The following is a 25,831-nucleotide window of genomic DNA, read 5'->3' on the forward strand; positions in this document are numbered from 1 at the left end:
GAGGCCCAAGCAGGCCGCACGTCCCCGGCCTCGCCTGACGGCCGCCCCGGGGCGGGGCGGCGGCGGTGGAGCCACCAAGAAAGAGGAACCCTCCCGCCTGAACAGGGGCTCGAACCCTGGACCCTCAGATTAAAAGTCTGATGCTCTCCCGGCTGAGCTATCCAGGCCCGCGGCAGGCGCTACCCGGGCCCCCCCTCCCGCACCCACCGCGCTTCGGCCGGCCCCCTCTGCCCACCCCCGCGCTCCCTGATGACGCATCGCTGTGCGCCATGAGGACGTCACTGCCGTGCGCCGCGGCGAAGGACACGGCGCCCGTCCGCCGCCGCGCAGAGCCGGGTTAGGCCGCACCGGGGCCGGGGCCGAGGTCGGCGCCGCCGCCATGAGCGGCTACAGCGAGGACGAGAAGCTGCGGCTGCAGCAGCTCCGCGCCCTGCGGCGCCGCTGGCTGCGGGACCAGGAGCTGAGCGAGCGGGAGCCCGTCCTGCCGCGGCGGCAGCTGGGGCCGGTGGCCGCCTTCTGGGAGCGCTTCCTGCAGCCCGGGGGGCTCTGGCGGCACCAGGTGAGCGGGGGGACGGGGACGGGACACGGGCCCAGCCCCGGCCGGGCGCCCCCGGGCCTGACGCGCGTCCCTGGTGCCCCGCAGGTGTTCAAGGCCTACCAGACCGGCAGCTTCGTCCTGATACGGGTCCTGGTCCCCGCCTGGATCATCCTCTACTGCCTCAAGTACCACATCATGGTGCGTGCGGCCCCGCTGTGCGGCCCCTGAAGGAAAGGAGCAGAAGGGGGTTCAGGGAAAGCGAGGGACATCCAGGTTAAACCCTGGAAGAAGCTCTCTCGTAGAGAAGGGGGGGCTGATGCAACAAGCAGTCGCATGAGGGGTTGTATGAACGCGCTGGTTAAGCGTCTGCTGCAGGTGGAGGGGGCTTCCCATGGTCTCTTCACCACTTGTTTTTCCTTGCTTGGGTGGCACAAACACATTTTTTTGTAATCTTTTGTGGCAGTGACCAGCTTTGACCGTGCTGCCTCCTGTGAGCCGGAAAGCTGGGTCTTAATTGTTGCTTTCCTGGAGGAACGGTGACCCTGGGGATAACCAGACTGCAGCTGCTGGTGTGGGGAAGGGGGATGGCCGATGCACTGACGGTGGGACAGACCTTCCACTGCTACACTCTTGTCTTGCTTGGGAGGTGTAATTTTATTAGCCTCAGGTATTTCTTTAACTCGTGGAAAGAACTTTGGCTTAATGAGCTTTGTACTCAGTAGAGCTTGTGTTTTAGAAGGGTTGTTTTCCCCATTTTGGAAATCCTTTGTACTTCCTCGGGTAACACTCTTTTTTCTTTACCCCTTCCCTCTCTTCTTCCCCCCCCCCCCCCCCCCCCCCCCCTTTCAGAAAACGCCGCACGGTGTTGTTATGTCAAATCCACGGATATTCCCAGTAAGTCTATTAATTCTTGTTTTATCTTCCAGCTTTGTAAAACAGGCAGAAAGGGGGTGACTTGGGGAGAAGTGCGGGTTTGTGCAGGGAGAATTTCTAGAAGGATGAGCTTGATACTGCGGGCAGGCTGCCCTGGAGCAGCACAGTTACAGCATTATTTGAGTGGTTTTCATCTTGTCCTCAGAGCAGACAGTCCCTGTTCCTGTGGTACCTCCCGCTGTAGCGGCAGATTTTCGAGTACCTGGCTGACAGCGCTGCCCATCCCACAAACGTTCCCTCATGGGAACGCAAGCGTTAGTTCCGGCGCAGTGACGGCATCTTTGGGAAGGGGTTTGGGTGTTTAAAGCCTCTGTGAAAGCGTGATTATTCATGTGTGGAATGACAGAGAGGAGTGGTTCTGCTTCTCCTCGCTGACAGGAGCGGCGATTGTGAGGAGTTGGGCGCTAAGTGTGTCGGTTCTGGCTGCGCAAGCTTGGGCGCAGGCGTCCCTGAAGGTCCCCCACGCTCAGGCGTCCCCAAAGAGATCCACCCTCAGCTTGGGCTTAGGTTTACGAAGTGGAGAGCGTCAGACTGTTTGGTCTTTACCGGTTTTCAGACCGCTCTGAGCCGTTACTCGTCGCTTGGTGTAGCGAGTCGGTGGGCAAATATTCTCATATAAGTTTAGCTCTGCTGTTTCTGCCAGTTGCACATTTTTTTGGATAACACCTGCCTAATTGTGCTTTCGCTAAAATAAAATAATGAAAGTTCCATCCCAAACAACCACATAGCAACATACTGAAGGTCAAGCTGTGGGCCTCTGACTTCAGCCTAATTATTCACTCGAGTTAGGTCAGCTCAGTAGGCCAAGACAGTGCCTGAAGCTGTAACAACAGCAGCCGGGCATCAGACTGATTTTTGAGGGTTTACGTAGCTCTTCGTGGGCTACAGGCCGTGGGTTTGGAGGCTCGCTCACAGCTGTGCTGTGTGGAAGGAGGTTATGCAGTGCTGTAAGTCCGATACACGGTTGTAAAACGAGATAGCCTCGAAACGTTTGGCTGCTGTTCCGTAGCTGAAAAGAAGGGGTCAAGCAAGTACAGCTTTCAGATAATTTGGCTGTGATGTTATTTCAGCGTACTGGGAAATGTTGAGTGAACGAGAGTGTTCTGAGTAAGTTGTAGTAAGATTTTTTTTCTTTTTGTCTGGAAGTGGGGACAGTTACAGCTTAATTGAAAGACTGTGCTGCGTGAAGGGAGAGACTGGGTGTGGGAGGAAATGCTCACCATGCTCTCTCATTCCATCAGGGGGACAGAATTTTAGAGACGGGAGAAATTATTCCACCCCTGAAAGAAGAGCCCGATGAGCACCACTGATGGCTAAAAGCTGATTTCCTCCTTCAGCGAACAAGGCGAGAACTGCGACTGCTTTATCTCTTCTATAAAAGAGTCTTTATTCTGCATCGCCTCAACTTTTCTGTCATTTACTTTCTCCTTCGTCCACATTATTCCCATTGCTACTCATATGGGAGTTTCTTTTGCCTTTGGTGAGCTTTATTGCTAAGCCCTGGTGATCTCCGACCCTCCCTTCCTCAACTTTTTATCTGACCTGACGAGATGTGGCAGCAGGACAATGTGGGCCTTATAGTAACAGGAGAGACGCTGTAGGTTCCCAGGGGATTGCGGAGTAGTCTGCTCAAAGGAAGGGTGTCGCGGGGAGCTCCTGCGCGCGCACGCAACGGCTGTCCTCTTCCAGTCTAGCAAGCCCTTTTCTACCAGCCAGTTCTGACCGAGACTTCCAGTGAAAATTAAGCTTCCACCGATGTCATCCCACTTCTCTGCCAAGAGAGGGTAGCAGAAGGGGCGCTGCTGCCAAAAATTCTTTATTCTTTACCCTTTAGCGCTTCCTTCTCTGTCTTCAGCCCTTTCCGAGTTGGAGTCTTCCCGCCCTCGCTGGCCCCACGTACCTGGAACACTTTGTACTGGGGAAGACTGGCCTCTTGAGGAGCAGGGAGTTGGAGTCGATGATCCTTATGGATCCCTTCCAACTCGAGATATTCTATGATTCTAAGTATTTTGGTGGCTACTTTGGGGTAGAAATGGTTAACCCAGCGATCCAAAGGGTAACCAGAGGTACGTAAAGGGAGGGGCTGGGACAGAAGCCCCTCATGACCTCATGGAACCATGTGTGACCAGTATAGCCGGTGTTTGTGAGGTCAAGGTGACAGGCAGGAGCCCCCTGCTGTGCCTGGGGGCAGCCAGACCCCTCGTAACCCCTCCGGCAGGGATTCGCACCAACAGGGCCATGGCCAACGCAGGGGTGAAAACCCTTCTGCAGTCGAAGGAGATCAGGGAGACCATGGACGCCACGTCAGGCACCCATGCTCAGCCTGCAGCCCCCAGGCCCCTGCTGGGACTGGGTGCCCCCCAGGGCCTCGCCAAGCCTGCGGCCGTCTCCTTCCTTGGGTAAAAGGCAGCTCAGGGTGGGGAATAAAGTGGAGGGGCAGTGGTGGGCTGGGAGGGGGCAGTAGGGTCCTGCGGGTCATCACCGGGAGGCTCTGGAGGGGGGCACTGGGGAAGCTCGAGGGTCCCTGGGGGAGCTGGAGAGTCAGCGGGGGCTGTTGGGGGGCACTGGGGAAAGTAGAGAGTCAAGGGGGAGACTGGGGAGTTGATGGGAGCTGTTGCGGGTTATCAGTGGCGACAGGGGCAATGGGGCTAGTAGAGGGGTTGTGGGGGCTGCAGGGGGGGGCGGGCTGAGACCTGTGCTTCCTTCCCATGGCCATGGGGGTCGCTGCCCCATGGCCGTGGGGGTCCCTGTCACTACCTCTGCCCCACGCTGTGTCAGGCCCCCCAGCGTGGAGTTCCCTAGGAGCTCTCCTCCCCCAAACTGCTGCAGCCTGAAGCGAACCTTCGCCTGTACCAACTTGCCGCTGCTCAGCCTGGCCGACCTCGATGACGCCGCAGACGGGGAGGCTTCCCCTGGCCCCCACTTACACACGCCGTGCCCCAAGGATAACACCGAGCCCACCACCCTGCCGGTGAGTGACCGCTGGGGACGCCCCACCTCCCTGGGGTCCCCTGACTCCCCCACCCCGCTAGTGAAGACTGGTTGGGGTGCCCCACATCTCCAAGGTCCCCCTGCACGCTTCTGCAATGCTTGTGAGGAACTGGGGACTGTGACATCTCCTGAGGACACCCCACACTCGTGGGGATGCCTGATACCCCCAGGGCTCCAACATTCCCCCAAGGAAGTCCTGACACCTCTCCTCCTCTAGTGAGACCCCCCCCAGCCCCAGGACTACAGGGAATTCATAGCACCCCCAGAGTCCTGTGGACATCCCCACAGCTCTAGCACCCCTAAAGCCACCCCTGATCCCCCACGTTCCTAGGATGCGGGGCCGGGTGGCTGTTCTAGGCCACAGGTTCAGTCCCAAATCTCAAGGACTGGTGTGGGGCCGTGGGATCGCCTGGGCATTTTGGAACAGATAACCCTCCCTGAGTAGAGGGAATGGGTACTTCTCCCTCAAACAGGGAGGGGTTGGGGTGTCACAACCCCATCATAGAAGACAATACGGGACACGGAACATGTCCCCGCACAATTACAGCAGGAGCATTCATCACCACCGCCTCGCCTGTCCCACTGAAGAAGACGGCACGTGGCACTCGGCGAGCAGGAGGACTACTCACCCGTTGTAAGACACCATACTGCTGACAGCGTGCTGGGCCTGTGCAATGCGTGTGCCTCTCTACAAATACAGTGCGGCTCTTCCCGTGGGGACTCCGGGCCTCAGTTACACCTCTCAAATTCTTTGAGTCTTACTTCCCTCTTGCGCTAAATGTGGGTGATGCATTATCTTGACAATGAAATCAAAACTCTTCCGGGTTTGTACGATATTGTTCCCTTAAACGTCCTCTGCGTTACACATACGCAATACACGTATGTACACGCAAGAGTACATCTTCTACATAACTTTCTTGAGATCCCTACTAGCTAAAAAAAAATCACTGTGATCAGTGATAGATACACACAGATATAATATGTATTATATATTTAGTCAAGAGTTACGTTTCTTTGCACGTCTTGTTGCAAAAAGCCTTCCATTACAACAGCTCAAGGACACATGGAGGAAGACCTCCTCCTCCTCCCGAACAGGTGATGGAACATATGCTCTGGGCCATGACCTTCTGTCCAGCCCTTCGGACAGCCATCAGGACCTCCTTGTTCCTCAGGCTGCAGATGACAGGGTTGAGGGCAGGTACCAGAAAAGAGTCACTTGCCAGTGCCAAGCTAGGGTAACCTGGAGGCAGAGCAGGAGGTAAGGATGGAGGGAAGCACTCTTTAAAAGCTTGGTGTCTTTGGAAACGAGGACTGGAGGATCCTCGGGTGGTTGAACACGCTAGCCCTTCCTCCCTCTCACCTGATGCACCTCAAGCAGGAGCTGCTGGTTCCAGCACTGGCTGCAAGAACTGGGCCAAGAAGCCTCCCCGGGCATCCTCCAGTCCTCGTCAACCCTGGGCGTGCCATCCTTCATGCTTGGCTAGCTGGGTCTGCTCCAGGTCAGCTCCCAATTTCTCCCACCCCACAGAGTGTCCCTTTGCGTGCTAGCTCACGGTCAGTGCCAGGCAAGCTCATTTACCGGAGGAGGAGACACTGAGGGTATGGAGCCGTCTCAGCGCCCGTGTCTACGCTGATGTAGCGGAACCCGTGGGGATTCGTATGGCGTTTGCTTGTTCGATCTCAACTGTGCAAGTCCACGGGCCGGACAGGCTGCAGCCCGGGGTGCTGGGAGAACTGGCTGATGCTCTTGCGGAGCTGCTCTCTATCGATCGGCTTTGAAAAGTCGTGGTGACTGGGGGAGAGCCTTCGCAACTGGAGGAAAGCAAGTTTTGTGCCGCCGTCAAAAAAGGCTCGGGATGACCTGGGCGGCTACAGGCCGGGCAGCTTCGCTTCAGTCCCCAGGAAAAACACAGAATGTGTCCTTTTAGAAGGCATGGCAGGTGGAGGAGAAGATGGGGAACAGTCAGCGTGGAGTTACAGTGCCTGAAAAATGTGATCGCTTTCTGTGATAAGACGACGAAGTTTGATCAGGGCAGAGCAGTGGATGACATTGACCTTGCCTTCCGTGAGGCTTTCAGCGCTACTAAGGCATTCATTTCCAGGAATGCAGCTCACTGAAGTATTGATGCCTCTGCTGCGTCGGCCGAATGTTTGATTCTCTTTATAATCAATGACAGAAATAGGAACTTACCTGGAATAACTGGAACCCTCCATCTTTCCCCATTGCTCATCGACGAAGATGAGATGGCCGGTACAATTTACATGCCTCAGTTTATACATCTAAAATTAGGTGATGTGAATCCCAGTTCATGTGACTTCCTAACAGAACACGCTGGCATCCGTCCACTACTTGAAATCGCTTTGTAACTGAGAAAAGTTAGTTTTATTCTCCAAATACAGAGGGCCAAGCTGGTAATGTAATTTCAGCCAGGAACTCCCCCGTCACGCCAGAAGAGCTGGATGTCAGCAGCTGTTTTTTTCGTGCCGCGTAGATACGATGTCGAAACCCACACCGAGTATGCAGTGACTCCACCGCTCCTTTCTTCACTCAGTACTATGCAGTCATACTTCTCATGTCTCAATTAATAATCATACGCATAACAAAAGGAGCTTAATTCAATTGCCCACACATAAGCGTGCAGAGACATTTTAGGTGCTTTGAGGATCCTTGTCTCCAACTGCTACTCAGTAAGGTTGAAGATACCAAGGATGAAGACATCCAATAGGTCTCGTCTGACGTGTGGCAGACTTGCGTGGACACCTCGGACACCCTAGGGTACCTCACGTGGCACCAGATGCCAATGTGCAGGCACCGAATGGTGTCCAAACGTGTCACCGTGAGCTGAGTGCCCAAGCTCCCGTTACAGCTCACGCCCAATAGTTTAGATGGTGATAGGTCTTACTCGAAATAGCCACCGTGGTGTAGCCAGCGGTTTCTTTCTAAGCCCAACCTCACCCTTTCCCCAGGGGATCCCCACAGGTTTTGCCCTACAATGGGCAGGGGAGCCCCACCGGCCATTTTGGGGTGCTGACCCCGCACACCCACGCAGGGCCATGTGCCGGGATACCTGCCCTGCGCTTTCCTCGGGCGGAGCACTGGGCCCTGCGATTTCCCCAGTCCGGGAAACCCGCCTGTGAGTGAGGGGAGCCGGGGACTGCTCTTCCCCTGGTTCACCCTTGAAGAACAAAGGGAGAGCTGCTTCTGCAGCCTCTAGAAAAGATTTGTCTACAAATAAATGCATCGATATGACTAGCGGTTACATCTTACAGAGAGATGAACAGAAGCAAAAGCTATCCACTTGGCTTTTGGTCCCTGCATTGGCTTTACAGAAGACCGACAGGTCTCCCAAACGTGTTGCTATCGCAACTCCCCTCAACTGCCCGCACAGAAAGCCTCGCGTCCCCTTTGGGAGCATCCAACAGCCTAAAGATAACATTTCCCCTGTTAAGCAGCCGTCCTTTTTCATTTAGCAACCATTAATCCCCCCTCCAAGTGCATGAACGACACTGCTATTGCCGGAACAATGACCATTTATTTTACATCTGTGCGTGCCGGACCGGCTTGGCCGATTCACATCTGGAATCCCCCTCCCCGTTTTCACTTGTGACTCCGGGAGGGGAGCACCCCTGCACCCCGAGCTCAGCAGGCGCTGCACGAACTGCTCCCACTTCTCATCTCAGTGGGGCGGGAGGGTTTGAAGGTGCTGCTTAAACAGATGAGTCTGGCAGGGCGCTGGGTTGGGATGTCCGGGGAACTCGAAGTGGGGGGATGTAGCTTTGAAGTTGGATGGAAGAGCAGGCCCCAGCTGTACCTACCTGGCAGCGCAGCGGCACCTCAAGCGCTGGTGCGGCAGCACCCGAGGGCTGCGGTTCACGGCGGAGAGCTTCTGGGACGGCCACCGAGGCTCCCGCCGCTGCGCACCCGTGCTCTCTACCTCCCCGCCGGCACGGCTCCTTGCGATCCGAAGTTGAAGCATGGCTGCACATCGCCTGGAGGGCTGAGGCAACTCCCTGCCAGTTTCAGGTTCGCTTCATGTGTGGCCAGGTCATTAAGAGCTGTAATTAGCCAGGGTTCAGCCGCTCCTTCCAAGGCGGCTGGGCTGGCAGTGCAGTGGGAAGGCCGGGAAGCCCGGCTTTGCTCAGCCCCGGGCTTCTGATCTCTGCGCCGGGAACGCCCGAGCCCTAATCCTCCATCTCCCAATGCTGGTGTCGTCCCGGGGGAGCGGATGGCGACCACTCGCCCCCGCGGCGTCGGGACACGCTCAGGGGCTGACGGAGCCTCAGAAGAAAAGGGCTTCTCCCTTTGAGAGCTCAGGACCGTCCCCCCCGCCTTCCGTACTCAAGGCCCCGAGCGACTGGAGGCCCAGGGGCCCGCAGGCCTCGGGCCGGGCCTGACCCCGACCCCGCCGCAGCCTGCGGGGGAAGCGCCGCCTTCGCTACCGACCCCCCCCGGCCTGGGGCGGCGCAAAGCACCCTGGGAGTTGTAGTCCTCACCCTCAACGCAGGGTCCCCGCTACGGGCCGCGCCTCGCCGCCTCCCTCCCCGGCTCCCGCCGGCCCCTCGCCCGCCGGGGGACCCCGCCGGCCGCGCCCCGGCCCCGAAACCACCGCTCCCGGTGCGCCCCGCTCGGCGGCCGCCGCCGCCTTCCGCTTCCTCCGCGCGGCGCCCCTCGGGGCTTGTAGTCCCCCCCGCTATTCACGACGGCCTCTGCGCTGTTTCCGCGCCGTAGCGCCCGGAGGCCGGGATGGGGCGCTACGCCACGGCGGCGGCGTAAGGGCGGGCTCGGGGACTCCGGGGCAGGCCGGGCTGGCGGCGGAGCGGGAGGAAGGCGCCGGCGGAGCGGCCGGGCTCCGCGGCGGGCGGGCGGGCGGGCGGGAGGGGGTGGGTGGAAGTTGCTCTGCCCGGGGGAAAGTGCGGGGCCGGGGTGGGGCGGGAACGCGAGCAGCAGCGCGGCCGCCTCCATCCCCAGGTAAGCGGCGGCGGGGGCCTCCGGGAGCGCGGGGGTAGGCGGGGACGGGCCGCCCGGGGCCTCCCGCCGCAGTCCCGCGGGCCGCGGCTCCCACCAGCGCCGCCAGGTTGGCGCTCTCCCGGCCGGAGCCTCCGGCTGGGCCCCGGCCTCCCCCGGGCCGCCCCGCACCACCTGTTGCCGGTGGGCCCGAGCCCGGCTGGCCGGGGTTGGGGGGGGGGGGGGGCGGCGGGAGCCGGGCCTGGAGGCCGGGGGGAGCGGGGGGCGGTGTCGGGGTCCCGCTGCTGGGGCAAGCCGGGGAGCCGGGAATCTCCCCTCGGGGGTCTGCGGCTGTTGGGGTGCCTTACCCGGGGTTTGTGAGGTGACCTGAGGGCTGCGGCCGCCCTCCTCGTACCTCAGCCCGGCCGCACGCCCCGACCGGGTTTTAACGAACTTGGGAGTCGTGGGGAGGCTTCGTGAATCCCCACGCTGCAATGCCTTACCTGCCTGCGCCGAGCCCTTGCAGTGTGCTCTGGTCTCGGTACAGGGAGATCGGAGCTCCCGGTTCTCCTCTCGGGCAGGTAAGCCTCGCTTATGGCAGTTAACGGGCACGGTACTGCTGAGTGCCGGCTCCAGGGCTGGACCATGGCAGAGCCCCCGAGATAACCAGGGACGCCTGTCCTTCAGGTCTGCACTCTAACCTCCAGGTTAGAAACCGGTTTGCTGGGGGCTAAACGGGGTTTTGTGCAGAGTTTGTAAAGCATTTGGGAGTTTGCCTTTTAGAATCAGTTGGCTGGCTCTTATGCTTGGGTCTTTGAAGCATCCTAAGGCTGCTTGGGCCCCGATGCCTCATCAAGACCCCTGGATTTTACTGCACGTCAGCTCAGCTGCAGTTGGAAGCACGTCAGCCTCCAGATCCTGGATGCAGAAATCTGTTACAGTGGATGGAAAAGGCTCTGTACGCTGGCTAGCCTCTCCATTTTCTGAGCAGCTCTCCTCTCCCCTCCCTGTGCCTGCTTCTGGGCTACATCCCTTCCCTCCCAAGCATCAAGAAACAAACGTTTTGGGGTGGTCATCTGATGAACTGTTGAGGGAGATCGAATAAGGTGCACGTTGTGTTTGAAATGTCACGTTGTTTCCTCCAAACGTTTTTTCAGATTGAAATCTCGGCTGGTGCTCAGCGCTCCGTAGGCCTTCAGGCCCAGGATGCGGATGGGTGGGTTTTCATGGTCGGACAGAAGGTTATCCGAGAAGTGCTTGCTGTACGTGGCCTGGGGCCTTCGTGCACGGATGGCAGTGCGCTGCTGCGGGTCGGTCGGGAGGTAATGGAGACCAGGAGGTGCGTTTAGAGGGAGCCAAGGTGGAGATGAGCGGTGCAGATCACAGCCGCTGGCTGATGGAGGTAGGCTGCAGATCCCAGACTGTAGCCCTTGTCGATCTGAACGCAGAGATCTTGCTATACATTGCCACCTGGGACTTGTAGGGACTTGTGCTTCAGGGCTGTACTCTGTGCGAGCTGCCACCTTTCCTAAACTGGAGCAGACGTGTGGTGGGAGGGCGGCCCAGTGGCAGACCGGCCTCCTGTGACGCCGCGAGTCTGCCGGTGGCTTTTGCGTGGCCGTTTCTTGAGACTCGCTGCCGAACAGACTGGCTTGTGCCCGTGAGTGAACCAGAGCAGGACTGAGCTCTGCCTGAGAAACGAGCTGCGGTAGCATAACATGTGTCAGAGAGGCATGATTCAAATTACCATGATTTTATGTACGTGGGGATATTAACTAGTTTAAAGTTGCGTCAGCATCTGTTTGTGTCCAAGGCTTTAACAGTTGAAGGCAGAAGGCAAGACCCAACATTACTCCCTTCCCCGGGTGGGGTTGGAGGGCTGGAGAGGCCTTTGAAGGTTTGATGTGACTTGCTGTGTTTGCTAAGCCATATTGCTTTGGCAGGAAAGAAAGCAGCCTCCTTGAGCCTGATGACTTGGTGCGTAAGGGAACCCGAGGCGTGGGCCAGGCATAATGTCTTTTGAATCGGAATAAATATTGAAAAACAAACCAAAACTGCTAAAGTTGCACATAAAAAAGGTCGGGCGTCCTGCCCAGACTCAGAGCTGTCTCACGGTAGCGGAAGGGCTGGGTGACGCCATGGAGGGGCCTGGATGGCCTCGTGAGATGCACTGATTACCCCGCCGCTCTCCTGGGCTGTCCACGGGGCACCCTTTATCTTTGCTCTGGGCACCCTTTATCTTTGCTCTGGGCACCCTTTATCTTTGCTCTGGGCACCCTTTATCTTTGCTCTGAATACCGCTGGCTTTGCAGAGGGAAATGGCCTGGGCCCTGGTGTTGCCTCAGCCAGCTGAGCGCGATTGGCTTTATCTTGTGGAAAATACGCTGCTTTCATCCATCCCGGAGGTTTTGTGGGAGCTTGCCAAGTTTGCAGCAGTTGCACGTGAGACCTAGAGAGCGACCCAGCTAGTCCCCAGGCCGGCGTGTGCGGACGCGGCTGTGCTGATCGCCGCCGGCGGGGACGTCATCTGCTCTCAGGTGAGATGCAAGTGGGAGAAATGCTTTTTTCCTCCCAGCTTCCCGCTTGGTCTGAAGCCAGGCTTTTGTTCGTTTCTGGGTTCGTTCTGACCCTTTCTGTGAGCAGAGGGGTCTGGGAAGGAACGAGTCCTGTGGCTTTTCTCCGAGCGAGGGTCTTTCCGAAGCAGGGGGAGGCTGGAGCGATGGGTTGTGGCTGCCTGCGGTCAGACCCGGGGGCAGGGAGAGAGGAGGCTGATGCGGAAGGTGCGTGTCAGAGCCCGTGTCCTGCCGAGACGGCTCTCTCCTAGCACGCAGTGCTGGGAGGAAACTTGTGAACAGCCGATTTGCTGGAACCTGGGGCTCTGAGAAAGGTCGTATAAAGTGCAGCCTTGGGAAAGCTGCTTATGCAGGTGGGACAGGTGAGTCAGTGGCTTCCTCCTCATTTTCCGTCATAATCCCACTCTTCAGAGTGAGACGTGCTGTCTGCCTGCTCCCCAGAAGCCTCCTGGATCCGCCTGCGTTTGCCTCAACCTTGCTGGTTGCTGTTGGACCCTGCCTGAGTACGTGGTCCTTCCCAGGCCACTGTCACCGAGCCAGGCAGGGAGGAGCGGGCTACTACCGAATTTCTGTCGCGCTCTCGTTGCTATTTGGAGTGTTGTTGCTTGCCTTGTATTTAGCAGTGGCAGCTGAGGAAGCCAAGGGAGGCAGAAGGGCTGCGCATGAGAAACATTTAACTCTTGCCTTCATAGCTCCCTTCCCCGTGCGTTGGCAGCTCTCAGGTTGGCTGATAGGAAATGCCGGTGACGTTCCCCAGATTTGCTCGTGTTTGGTCGCTTAAAAGATGAGGAGGGTTTTTGTGTGCCGTTTCCTCTTGCTCTGGAAAAAAATGCTGCTGCCCTGGTGCCTGGGCAGAAGCGAGAAGGGGGAGCCTTGGAAAGGAAATAAGATCCAAAGAAATGTGTCACCAGCAGAAAGAGCAATTGTTTTCCTGCGTTTACATTGCCGAGCGTCCTGTTCAGGCAGCCAATGTTTGACAGCCAAGATAATACATTTATATTCATGTAATTAGCGGGACATGGAGTTTGCTGAATGGCTTGGGGGCAGCATGATTTTCAGTCTAACTCCGGCAAATAGATCAGGGAGGATTGGAAAGCTGCCGTGGGTTGCTAGAATTGGCCCTTTGGGTTTCTGGAGGTTGAGTACATTACTGCTGATATTTCCTATTGTGCTGTACCCTGCCTAGTTGAAAAGAAAATAACTTGAGGGAACATGGGGCTATTTTTGCCAGCTTGAGATGATCAAGTTTGATTTCTAAAAACTGAAGCCGAGTCTTTAGGCTTGCACATTAAAACCAGTATTGGAACCGTATCTCTGTTCCTCTACAAATGCATGCCTCTGCACTTTGCCAGTGGTGTAAACTCTAATGTGTGTTCATAAAAAAAAACCCCAGCTTTTCTCTTCCTGCAATGCAGCCCCTTTTGTAGCAAGCCAGGGCGCTAACTAAATGCTGTGGGCCTGAACAGCCTCAGCAGTAGAGGAGGGTGGCGATAGCGCTGTGTCAGGGAGGCCAAGCTGGCGTCTCACCCCAGTCCTGGGATTAGCAGCCCTTATCAAAGCTGCAGGATTATCAATACGCATTCACTTTGGTAAAATAGAGACTGAGACCTTACAAAAAGCTGTTGTCCCCCTCCGGTGATAATGCCCAGCTGCATTTCTGACGTGGCACTTCCTGCGGCACCGAAGTTTCTCCTTCAGCATCTTGTTCCCAGCGCTAGCCCAGATGATTTTGGTTTACTGAGGATATCACAGGCAGCTTCCCAGCCTGCGTTGTGTTGTGTTCCTCTGACAGCAGAAGGTCCTTCTGCTCCTATAACAGGGTTTGCGGAGAAGCTAACTCTCAGACAGCTTTGCCGGGTAACAAGTTAACTCCCCGTATTTGTGCTGGTCTGTGGAAGTGGGAACCCAGCACGAGGGTCCTTGCGTGCTGGGCTGTGTCCTCCCCGCTGTGGCAGCTCTGCTCTCCAGAGAGGCTGCAGCACTGATGTGGTCAAGGTCTTGCTCTCCAGCTTGTCCGTTATCAGTCACCTGCCTGCAAGACTCAGGCCAGCAGGCCGAGCTTGGGCAGTCCTTGGAATTTCAGCACAGCCAAAAGGCTTTATTGTAAGCTGCTGGGTGTTAAGCGGTTTCTCTTCCTAGCCCATGCGTATGCGAACACGTCTCATGCAAGAAAAATGACGCGGTGTCACGTAGACTGATGTAGGCATCTGTGGGGTACTCCGTCCTCTGGTGTTTGTCTCGCTCTCTCTTTAGCTCTCGTAAGTCTGAAGCCTTTCCAGTGAGCGGGAGCGGCACGACTGTCTGAGTGCCTTGGAGATGCTGTGAGCCTGGAGTTCCCTATGTAGCCAGTGCTGTACAGACCCTTGGGCTAAAAGGATCAGGGCGGTCCTTTTGAACCTTAATCAGTCCCTTCTTTACTTTTTACTGGTCCCCAAGTGGTGTCTCTTGCCCGCTCCATAACATTCTCCATTTGCTAATGGTTTGATTCCATTAGCAGCGCATGTCCAGGTGTTCACCACAGGTCGTCTTTTCCCCACTGCCTGGAAATCTCAGTGGTGCAGAGCTCTGGAAGAGAAAAGCTCTTTGCAGATTCACCATAACCTACCCCGGGGGCATCATGCTGCACCTGATGGTGTGGCTGTGGGGAGAGTGGGCAAGGTGGTGGGGGTAGAACCGGGCCTGTTGCTCTTGCGTGCTCTGCCGTGCTCCCAAAGAGCCTCAGTGATCACGTTGTTCTGGCTGAATCCTTATTTGCTTTTTTGCTCCCTCCCCAGTCTAAAATAGAGAAAGTGAGAGTGTGCTGGTGAGCCAAACAGTTACGGACAAGGGTTCTTGTTGCCTCTATCTGATAAAAGCCCGTCCCAAAGGAGACAGCACTTTCACAAAGTATGAATTTCATTAAAACAGGTTGTTTCAAGAGCAGAGAATATGAAGGGGGAAGGGGAAATGTCTTGGGGGAGGGAGGTTTGCCGAGGCAAGTATTCAAACGGCATGCCTTCTGGGGGTGGGATGGGCATGTTTGATATAAACAGAGGAATTTGTACTTTTGAATTTCCGGTAGATGTAACTGCTAACGATGTCCTGGTCATGCAGAGTAATTAACATCTGTTTCTGTATTTGAACACTCAGGTGGTGTGCCCCTCCAGACATCCCTGCGTTCACATCCAGACCCCTTGGGAGATCCTGCCCTGTTGCTAATTGTCGAGAGCTGTCCAGAATCCTTACAGTTAAGATCCTGCTGTGCTCGTGAGGTGTTGCATTACCTGGTACGACGACAGCTCTCACCAGAATGCTAAGCAGCAGCCGCCGTCAGAGAGAGTAAGGCCAGTGGTGGGAACAGAACTATAAAGTCACCGCCAAAGGTCCTGAAACCACGAGTGAAGAACTTGAGTTGACCCACAAGCAGACCGGTTCCTGTCTCCAGGCGGGACCGAGCTCCAGCCCGTCGCCAGCCGGATGCCGCGGGAAGCACAAAGCCTTCTGAGAGCTGTAGTTTGAGTGGATGCTGATTGAGTGACCTGAAATGCGAGGTTGGTTGTGTGTGCTGGCACAATGCTGATCAGCCCGGAGTCTCAGCAGCCATTTATTCTTACGTGCTCTTCTTTCCTCTCTGTTCCCAGCTTGGTGCAGCAGCCGCTCCTTCTAGCAGGCTTGGTGTGCTACCGGCGGCTCTGTGCAGAGACCATCTAGCATGCTCCTCCAACCGGGCGGCTCCGCTGGTGCCAACAGCAGCCGTTCAATTCCAGGGACACCGGGCTGACTTCACAGCAACTGGGCATTGGACCTGCAGAGCAGAAACGGTGTTGGGTGAGAAGCTTTTCTGATTGCAGTTGGCTCTGTGCTGGGCTGGGAGGGGCTGAAAGAAAAAAGACCTTTTCTCCTCTGGTTTGTAAGCACGGTTACCCTGCTTCTTGTCTCCCATGCTTCTCGTTCTTGTCTGTCTTTCTTGTTTTGATTCCTTCTTTGAGTCTTCCCCTCTCCTCGCTGTCTGTGTGAAGGCCACATGCTCTTATGGGTGGGGATACTGGCATCCCCTGGTTTTCTCATGGCGAAGAAGAAACTGTAAGAGTGGAAAAGAAAATGTGAGGTCTTCCAGGACCTCACAATCTTAAGCCGTGGAAACTGCATGACTGTCCCAGGGTGTGTTTGAGGCAGTGCGAGGGCAGGGAAATAAATTCTTCTAAGAAACTCTGCATTGCTTTGCCTGCAGTAACCACCGTGCCGTGGCAGTTCCCAGCCCAGGACTGGGACAGAGAGATGACTGTGTTGTACCTTATGTGGCTGGGCTGCTTTCAGCCTGGCGATTCAGAGCCTGCTCTGCAGAGACAGGACGAGGTGGTGGGAAGGCAGTCTCAGCTTGTACCTTCGGGATACGCTTGCAGTGTCCGCTACAGGAGAGCGTCTGATGGTGTTGTCCTTGCGTTCAAATGAGTCAGGCTGATGTGGCCTTATCCAGGCCAGGGCTTTGGATTAATTGAATGGACACTAGCGTGCTCTGTGTTGGCCGATCTGGATGCTTGTGGGCTAGCTGGAGTCTCCGTGTGACTTTGGTGTCCAGCTTCAGCAGCAGGTCTGCAGGAATCTCTTACAGTTTGGGGTCAATGAAGCCAGGCCATGAGCACTCTGGTCTTTGAGTGGTGACTGTCACCAGGCAGGTGTCGGCTGAGATCTGCACCACGGCTAGTTCTCAGCTGTGGGAGGGATGAAGTAACGTTCCTGCTCTTGGACCGGTTTTGATGCAGCCTTGGAGCGTCTTGTGAATGCTGCTGCAGGTGTGCAAAGCCCTTGTTCCCGTTGCCTGACCTTGCCATGCAAGGTGCTTTAGCAAGCAGAGCCTGGTGGAGGGAAGGTTGGGGGTCTGTAGCACATGAGGCTGAGGCAGCTGGATACGTCTCGCAAGGCATTTGAGAGCGACTCCTGTAACGTGATCTCCTCTCCATCTGCCTCTTTAGGTTAACGTGGGTTCAGGACGCAGCCAGCTGGTCTTGGTTAAGAGGCCAGCTCCATCACTGTGCGGGGAGGTATGTTGGATGGCCTGTTAGGGCTGGCTTTGCTGTAGCTAAGGCAGCTTCTTACTCAAAGCATCTGCATTATGGTTCAGCCTTCTCATCTTAGAGTACAGCATTTTCCTCATGTGATCACTATATTTGTTTAAATAACTGCTCTCATGGGCAAATATTGCTTAAGGCGTTGTGTAATTGAACACATCCTACAGTTTCAGCTGTATTGGTGTAGCTGAAGAGGAGCTGCTTCTGATGGAGACAGTAAGCCAGTATAGCTACTCTGATGAGGAAAGGGGAGTATCGCAGTGGTGTCAGGCACTGTTATATCTCTGTCACTTCAGTTGTACCAGGTGTTATTCCAGTCATAGAATTTCAATTACAATATCATCTCCTACCAGAAATAATGGCATGGCTACGACATCAGTGTGCAGAAGGATTCATGCGTTTTTCAGCATGGCCCAGAACAGAGTACAGGTGTAATCTGGAGGTGGAGAGGGGTGAGCAGTAATGTGATGCTTCTCCATTAGGTTATCACACTGAGCTGTGCTAGAAGAGGAACTATCTTCTTGTCCCCTCTGGGTTTCACTCGCCCTGTCCCGCCTCCCCGGAGCTCTCCTGCTTCCCTGTGCTTGCGGAGAAGTCGGCAGCCTCTTGTGCAGTTCTCAGTGATTCTTATGCTTTTCTCTCCCAGTCATTTCTGATGGAAATGCCAAATGCCACTGTTGTCTGTCGGGCGTATCCTGCCTCTGCGCTTGCCCGAGGCACAGCCAGAGACATGGTGGTTTAAACCTAGGCCAGTTGGTTGGAACTTGGGAGGTGGTGTCCAGTTGAAGCCGGGAAAGTCCAAATTGCATACAAATGGCAGAAGGAGGCACCCAGGTACTGCTGCCCCTGTGAAAAGAGCCCTTGTGGCTCTCCGGACAGGGCAGCGCGGTGAAGGCTGGGAGCTGTCTCTAGCAAGGGATGCAGCTGGATGTGGCTTGGATGAATTACATATTTACCGTCTGTCTAATCTGTGTTAGAATTAAAGCTGTGGCTGGAGTGTCTGGGGACAGTGTGCTCAGGGGACATCTCCTCCACCTCCTGTCTCTGAGACTTTGCTTTCCAAGTCCGTGCCCTGGGTTTTCACTGGCTGTGAGACTCTGCTTCTTGCTGCAACTCTCTTCCCCTCCCTTCTGCAGTGGCCAGCTCTTCATCTGCTTATCTGTCAGCTTAGCATGATCTGAAGATACAATCCTTGATGTCCTTTTGGGTGTGACCTTGTGTTTGTGCTATGCCTGGGCACCTATGGCCCTCTACGAATTCAGCTTGCTGAGTGACTGGGAGGAACTTCATGGGTCATCAAGTCCAGTTCCCCGCTGCTGAAGACAGTCATCTTGTGCAGGTCATGAACTTGTCCAGGAACTAATTGTTGGAACTAACTCTGTGCTTTTTTCCCCAGTGCTTCTGGAGCAGCTGGTCCAGAGATCTGCTCTTTGAAAGGTTAGAAACCCTCCTCTGACTTCCAGTATCCAGTTTTCCTGGGCTGGTTTATTGTACTTGTGCCATTGCAGAGTGTCATCTTGCAGATGAGAGATGACTTGCAAATTTTTTTCCTTCCCTGGTTTGCTGTAACCTTTATGTCCTGCACCAGTTGTGGCTCTCGATGCAGATTTGTCCTGAGAAATGTGTTGAAAGCTACTTTGTTTTTCCATTGCTTCTTTTTGGGAGGTTGCTTTTGCTGGGCCCATTTATTTCTGCGTTTTGCTTTTGAGTGTTTTAAGTGCAGCTGGAGTTCTGAGCTGCACAGTTTGTGAATGTTAGCGAGTACAGAAGAGCACTTTTTGCGCTACTGTCACTTCTGTCTTCTTTTTTAATGTTTGTCCTTGCTACTTGTGCCATCTTGCCCCTTCCGGAGGGAGAGATGTTGTCAGAAACAGTTGAATCAAGGTGAACCTGATAAAGCAATATAGTGAAGAGCCAGGCACTGGTTCTTCACTCGTGGCTCTTATTCATGTTTATCTCTAGCTGTGAATGTGCAATAACAACAGTTCTGTTCTGCACAGGCTGGCACAGCCTCAGACAGGAAGATCTGCTGTTTACCAATCAACATTCTGCTGTAAGTGAGAAAGGGGAAAAAAAAATGTTTTATTGCTGCTGGGTAACCCAGAGAGTAGTTAAACCTTTTGGAAAAAAAGAGGAAACTAAGAGCACATGTGTTACTCAAGATGCATTTTTCCTGGCAAGAGTCCCGTGTGTGTGTTCTTCCTGCAAAGCATCCCTGCTTATGCTACTTCCCATTAAATCTATAGCATATTGGTAGCAGGCAAGTAAAAGCTTCCTGTTTTTATAATGCAACTGGTCTCAGCAGGCAGTCTGTCGAGGTGATTTTTCAGCCTGGCATGTTTTATAGCTGGGGCAGTCTGTGGGTTGACTAGGATGACAGAACTCTGCTACAAGGATTATAAATACAGGGAGGAAAAGATCTGGAAATTAGATCTGCTGGCAAAGCTTCCCAAGATTGGATGCTGTGGCTTTTCTTGTTTTGTTTCTTCCCCTTGTCTTTCTTTCTGTGGCATTACCGCGATGTTGCTAATGAGACGAACCATGCCAGCCCACACACGCTTTTGTTAACACTGCACTCAAAAGTCAGCCACAATTGGCTAGTAAACCGGAGGATACAAGCGGCTCGTTGCACTTCATTGAAGCAATGTTAATTGACTTAATAGAGCACTAGGGTTTTAGAGATTTGGTTGTGGGTTGGTTTGTTTTTTTTTTTTTTTTAAATGTGTGTACATTCAGGCCCTTCTTTGGCAGTGCCTTTGTTGCCTTTTTCATGCTTATTCAGAAAAGGACCTTCCTGCTCTTCAGTTGTCAATGGAGATGGGTTTTGAAGTTAACCCTTCTTTTGAAGAAACCTTCCTGTCCACTGCTTCTCCCTCTTTGTCTCCCTGTAGCTTGTAATTAAGATGTTAATTGCCCTTTCAAATCTGTATAATCCCCTCTCTCAAAGTGACCGTGATAGATTTCCAGTAGCTCACTGGATAATCTGTCACTGGTTTACAGTGTCCTGTGCAAGGGAGAAGAGGAAACTTTTTTCAGACTTTGACGCTAGTTGCTTTGTGGCTAAGCTGGCTCTACAATAAATCCACTTTTCCTATCAATCTTTTGCTTCAGGCTTTGGACACCTCTTCCTCTGCCTGCATACATGAAGAGTCAGTGCTGGGCATTAAGTGCAGCTCAGCCCAACTCAGCTGCTGTGTATGAGTTTCTTCTGTGTTAAAGTTGGGCCAGAACCAGTTTCAAGGCAGCTGAAAGAAGGTAAAGATCCTCAAGCTTGCCTTTGCATGTTAATGTCCGTGGCCAGAAAGATGTGCTGCTGTTCTGGACTTTGCTAAAGCATAGCATGAAGTGTGAGGTCCTGTTCTGTGCTGGTCTAGGACTCCAGGTTAAATTATCTTGTTACCTCATTAATAGCCCATCTGGAAATCTGTTTTCAGGCAGCTAATTTCATCTAACGATATCTCTGCAAGTAGCGCACCAATCTTGTTTCTCGCTGTGATTTGGAAAATAGCTCATTTGCAGCTTCCAGTCCCCTAGATTTCCTCTAAGGCCAGAACATCTGACTCGCCTCTCTTCTCTCAGGCCCGCTGCCCCATAACAAACATTTGGGTGGGTAAGTTTTACCCTTCTCTCCATTTTCCCTGTCCTCCCATTTGCGGTGCTTGTGCACTGCCTGTCATCCTAGTGCCTTGCGAACCTGAAGACTTCTTGGCCCCGGGAGGTGAGGCAGTGCTTTCTGAGTCACGGGACTATGCCCCGAGTCACGCAGGAAGCTCTGTGGTAGAGCATGAGGGCTGAAAAAGCCTCCCACGTCCCAGATGAGTGTGCCAGCCGTTGGCCCGTCCTTCCTGTTATACCTATGCCTCAGTCTGTCCTTGGAGGTACCTTCCCACCCCTCCCTGCAAGAAGCTTTGCAAGGAACTGGAACTTGCTGACACCTTAATTTCCTGCCAAGACTGCAGCACTTGGGCTGCCTTGTAGTGCTGGCTTGGCAGGTGAGGGCAGGAAGAAAGAGCAGCAGAACTTTGTTTCTTGTCACCAAGACACCAGCTTTGTGAAAGACATCTGCTCAGCATGGAGCATGCCGGTTTGCTTGGCTGCTTTGCAGCAGGGGTCCCTCAGGTGATCACCAGAGCTCTTGCTGCACTTGAGCCGTAGAGCTCTCATTGGGTCGGTGTTTAGCATCTTGGATTTCAATCCGTACTGCATCTGTCTGAGGTGGATGTCTTGTTGCTTGTCTGCTCTTTTCCTCCCTGCCTTGTGGAAGAAGAGAGATTGTTCACCCTTCGTCCCCTGGGGTTCTTTTTATCAGGGTCATCTCGGCCTGATGAATACAAGTCACGCTCTGCTTGGTGCTGGTGCCTGGTTTTGCGCGTCCTCAGGTTCTGCCACCCTGCCTTGTGGAGCTGGGAGCCCGGCTGTGTATCACTTGCTGTGCACACAAATGCTTGAGCTTCTTTTCCTTGCTTCGTTGGCATGACACGCCGTCAGGCCTCCACTCTGCATCCTTCTTTAGTTATCCCATGCCTGACCTCCTCTGTGACTTTATAACCTTCTTACGCTGACACGTCTCATGCTGTGCGCCTCACCCATCCCTGCACACTGTTCCCTGCTTACCCCGGACCCCGTGAGCATGCGCTTCCTTCGGTGGTAGGTGGGGAGATCTCCTGCTGTGCATGGTGGCAAGATTGGTAGAGGGCCAAGGGTTGGCCATGTCTTCATGATGTACGAAGTGGTCTCCTCCAGCTTGATGACCAAGTCAGCCACAGCTCCTCCAGCTGCACTCATCTGCCCCTGAACTGCTTTGTGTTTAGGATGTGTGAGTCACATCCTGCAGTCCCCAGAGAGGAGGCTGCTCCTGCCAGGGCTGTGTGTGGGGACTGGACATTTAAAGCTCTTCAGGAACCCTTATTTCTCCCTGCAAGGAGCAGGTTGCATGTGAGTGAGAGCAGAGTGCTCCTCCTTTGCTGTTGAGGGTGGTACCAGGTCCCAGCCCATCTTAGCCAGCTCCCAGGCAGGAGAGTTTACACAGCAGAGGGGGAGAAGGCTGGTACTTGCAGCTTCAATCCTAGAAGAAAGCCTCCTGCTGTATGGCTTCCTCTGGGCACAGCTTTGAGGGATGTTTTTTCCCCCAGGTACATGGTGTGCTTTCTCCTGGGCCAGCTGCTGGCCCAGCACCTCAGACAAGAGCTGTCTGGTGTGCGGTGTGGCTGTGTTTTCATTCCTAGATCTTCCCTGGAGCAAGGGAGTAGCTCAGAGGTGACTTACTTTATAAGTTGGGGGAGTGGAGGAATTAATGAAGTGACAAAGTCTTGTCCCTGAGTCCGGGAGGCTGAGAACCAAGACAGGTTGGAAAACTCAGGCAGGAGCTCAGCTGGCTTGTGCTGCATGGACGAATAAATCAATAAGAAAAGGAGTGTGTGGGGTATCCATCACAAGGAGGGGGCTTCTGCACATGGGACCAACTGGGGTGAGTCTGCCTCACTGGTTTCCTCAGTGGGCTGGAGCAGCTCCAGGGACCTCTGTCTCTTCTTCCTGCTGCGTGCCAAAGGGAAGAGCTTGGGGCTGATCCTAGGAGGATCCTAGGAAAAGTTGATCCTGCAACTTCCTAGATACGTTGAAACACGTGGGCTAGTTCCCTTTTTTCTTTTTTTGCTCTCTTCAGAGCCAAAACCTACTTTGAAGCCGGAGGGAAGGAAAGGGGGTTGGGCAGACCCAGATCCCCACCCTTCCTGCCTGCTTCGCTTTGGGTGGTGTGACAGAAGAGCCGGAGCCCAAAGGGTCAGCACTGCTGACTGGTGGTGAGGAACAGGGTTTATCTGGAAGCATCCAAGCGACTGCTCCGCTGTCCCGGCAGCGGGAGGAACCTCCATGGGAAAGCTTTGCCGTCCTGAACGCGCTGTAAGTGCCTGCTGCTCAGGGTGCTGGTGGGGCAATTTGAGGAAGGGTCTGCCTCACGTACAACAGAGCAGGGTAAGTGGGTGTGAGTGGTTTGGAGGTAGACATATCAAATCTGGTTTTATTTTGGAAGCAATATTTTGGGAGCAGCTAAAGAGTGTCAGTTGAAACCCGGTAATTATTGCAGCTGCAAGGGGCAAAAAACCAAAATCCAAACTCAGCATCTTGCTAAGGTGCTTAACTGTTAATTTCCATGAGTGAGATCCACCCTTCTCAAGACACTTCAATCTGTTCACATTGTTGCTTCCTCTCCTGATTAGATAGGTGGAAGCAGTGCTTTATTAATCAGAAGGAAAATCCTGCTCCCTCCTGCCAAGGCAGAGGAGCTCTTGGCAGTTTGCTCCCCTTCCGCGGCTGAAGCCTCCCCTGTTCAGCACGGGCAGCGTGCCTGCAGGGCATCTCCTGGGGCATCTCCCTGCCCAGTGGGAGAAGATCCTCAAAAATAAGGCTGGGTGCTTCCAGTGAGGCTTTCTTCTTTGTAGGCTTCTTTAACTGACCCCTTCCCTTGCTAGAGTGTAGTTTTCATTCTCACCTTTACTTCTTGCAGGCTCTTCATTTGCTTAGTGTTGGCCAAAGGCGTTTTCTGACTTGGCATGGCGAGCACGTACGTGCTTTGCCTTGAGCTGTAATGCTGCCACTCCTCCTGTTTTCAAACAGGTTCGCCCTCTCCCCTCTTTGAGCCGGTGTTCCCCCCTAAATATTGTTCATTGGCTGCTCTCACCTGGCATGAGGGGTGACCCTGAAGAAAAGGATTTACTGCTTTGCCTAGAGAAATCCGATTTCACGCAGCACTTGCAGCCAAGCAGCCCACGTAGACCAGACAGTCTTGGAGATCGCTACGACTTAGCTAGGTTATCCTCCACCTATTTATAGATCCCTTCCTCTCCCCAACTCCACCCACCGTGGGGTTTTACAGCACCGCTTTAAAGCAGGATTCCCAGCCTCTCCTCTCCCCGCAGAGCGTTCGTGTTGAGCTGCCTGCTCAGGCTCCCTGGTGCAGACCTGGCGGAGGAGGACGGGCCAAGGCACAAGCAACACGTTGGGAGCCAGCAGTAATGCGGGCAGCAGGCATGTCTCTCGCCTGTTGTGGTGAGCTAAAACTGGCGTTTCCGTGTGTAGGAGGAGGAAGGAAAGGGTTCTGCTTTTCCAGCTTGAGAGTCAGCTGAGGAAGTGGTCTCGAACCAGCCTGTGGAATTGCTTTATTTGGCAGTTTAGCTCTGCTCGAGGGGGGGAAAAAGGCCATTAACTGACTGAGCACCCTGCCTTCTGTTTCGCTCAGCCTGCGGTGAACTGTACGGGGCTGTGTTTCTACCCATCTTGCCTTTATTTATTTACTTTATCGTGGTAGAACCCAAGTCTTGAGGTGAGAGACAGAGTTTGTTCTTCTAGCAGGTCTCTTAGTTGCATCCCCCGTGCCTTTGCTGCCGCTGTGCAGCGCGGCTGCTGGAGCACGTACAGCGCTCGGGACGGGGCCGCCGTCGAGGGCTGCAGCAGAAAAGCCAGAGACACCGCGGGTGTGGGACAACTGGTGTCTTCAGTTAGACTTGAGCTGACGATACATGGAAATACTCTTCCCCTCGCATCACATGGCTTTCATTTAGCCAGAAAATCGGATTTGTTACAAATTACCTGCTTGAATAGCAGGAAACGAGAGGGGAAGCGCCAGGGACCCACTTTGGCTGGATCTGCAAAAATCAGTGAAATCTTGCTGTTGGGCAGGCGGTGGGAAGCAAAGCGTGGAGATGTGTTGGCTGATGCACAGCAGTTGGGCAGACCAATTAAAACGAGGAAATTGAGGTAGGGAAGATTGTGTTCTTGGGCTTTTATTTCAGTTTTATTTTGTTAGTCCAGGCTTTGCAGGTTACAGAGAAGAGACCATGACAGAGCAGTTAACGTTCTCCAGCTAATGGCCTAATGCAGCCACATTCCGGTATTAAGCTCGTAGCAAAACTGTACCTGCTCCTTGAGCTGCTGCATTCGAGAGTCTGTTATCTATCAAGGCCTTTCTTGATCCCTTAGATCAATCCTGGGATTGAAAAACTGTATTTTAGGAGTCTTCATTTCAGCCTTTTTATGGCACAAACTAGTTTCTTCGCAAAGGTCTTTCTATAGTTCATTCATCTCTGTAAATCCTGGTGGATAATTGAATAAGCTCAGCTGTGCTAATTTTTTCTTCTTCCTCGTTTCTTCTTTTTGCTCTGTTAAATGTTCCCTTGATCCGTTCCTCCTGACATGCATCCAGATTGCCGTGCCTTTTTCCTTTAAGGAGACATGTGCATGTTTAAACCTCTTTGAATACTAGAGGACCTGAAATGTTTCTGTAGTTTAACTGTGAGGATGCTCAAAGAATAAATTCTAAAAAGTAGGGAAGAGAGAGGGAGAAAAGGAAGAACAGTCAAAGCCCCAAACCTGCTTCTGTGGGTAGCGGCATGCTTAGTATCAGCTAAAAATTGGCTTGAGCTGAAAGTATTTCATTGCACTGTGTGAAATAGTCACAGAAAACATTTTTGTGCAGATACCCAGTCTGTCCATTTTCAGCCTTACTGTGGTGTTAGTGGGGAACAGGAAAAGAGGGATATTTTATTTTACATACAAGACAGATAAAATCTCCTCACTGCGTAGAAGCCATCAAGTCATACTCCTCGTAGCTGAGGTAACTAAAAACCTGGTGTGCCAGTCAGAGCCCAGAGCTTTCAGAATAACCTTTTTGTGCGTGTGATTCCCAAGGGCTGCTGGTTTGGGCTCTAAGTGAGGCTTGCTTGCCCCCTTTTCTGCTGCTTTACCGTGGTGGCAAGGGCTTTCTGCTGGGCTCTGGTGTGCTTTCCTCCACTAGTTGGGCTGCTTCCTC

The 25,831-nt window shown here is 54.0% G+C and overlaps 2 protein-coding genes and 1 non-coding gene across 5 annotated transcripts in view; 2 read left to right on the top strand and 1 right to left on the bottom strand.

The window, feature by feature from the left end:
- Window positions 1–94: 94 nt before the first annotated feature.
- TRNAK-UUU (transfer RNA lysine (anticodon UUU)) lies at window positions 95–167 on the bottom strand. The gene has a single exon. It is a non-coding gene; the product is annotated as a tRNA-Lys (tRNA).
- Window positions 168–327: 160 nt separating this feature from the next.
- Window positions 328–2,865, top strand: NDUFB6 (NADH:ubiquinone oxidoreductase subunit B6). 3 transcript variants are annotated; one of them, XM_050906011.1, is made up of 4 exons: window positions 331–559; window positions 644–736; window positions 1,388–1,432; window positions 2,713–2,865. In XM_050906011.1, exons 1-4 carry the CDS (start codon window positions 380–382, stop codon window positions 2,779–2,781), a joined length of 387 nt encoding a protein of 128 aa, XP_050761968.1. In that variant the 5' UTR covers window positions 331–379; the 3' UTR covers window positions 2,782–2,865. The 3 variants fall into 3 exon arrangements, with proteins under 3 accessions (XP_050761969.1, XP_050761970.1, XP_050761968.1); XM_050906012.1 differs by lacking the exon at window positions 1,388–1,432 and having other exon boundaries at window positions 328–559; XM_050906013.1 differs by lacking the exon at window positions 644–736 and having other exon boundaries at window positions 328–559.
- Window positions 2,866–15,680: 12,815 nt separating this feature from the next.
- Window positions 15,681–25,831, top strand: part of CAPN15 (calpain 15) — a 56,116-nt gene continuing 45,965 nt past the window's right edge. Inside the window, exons 1-2 of the mRNA XM_050906262.1 lie at window positions 15,681–15,787; window positions 18,425–18,465. The gene's annotated coding sequence lies outside the window, so the exon portion shown is untranslated. The remainder of the gene's footprint in view (window positions 15,788–18,424; window positions 18,466–25,831) is intronic.

This window comes from Gymnogyps californianus, chromosome 15 (genome assembly GCF_018139145.2).
Source record: "Gymnogyps californianus isolate 813 chromosome 15, ASM1813914v2, whole genome shotgun sequence".
In the NCBI taxonomy this organism is placed as follows: domain Eukaryota; kingdom Metazoa; phylum Chordata; class Aves; order Accipitriformes; family Cathartidae; genus Gymnogyps; species Gymnogyps californianus.

Bases quoted from the DNA above. Each gene is read 5' to 3' on its own strand.
- NDUFB6 (XM_050906011.1), top strand. From the start codon at position 380: ATGAGCGGCTACAGCGAGGACGAGAAGCTGCGGCTGCAGCAGCTCCGC. The intron at 737-1,387 runs GTGCGTGCGGCC...CCCCCCTTTCAG, and splicing joins GCCTCAAGTACCACATCATG to AAAACGCCGCACGGTGTTGT. The intron at 1,433-2,712 runs GTAAGTCTATTA...TCATTCCATCAG, and splicing joins CAAATCCACGGATATTCCCA to GGGGACAGAATTTTAGAGAC.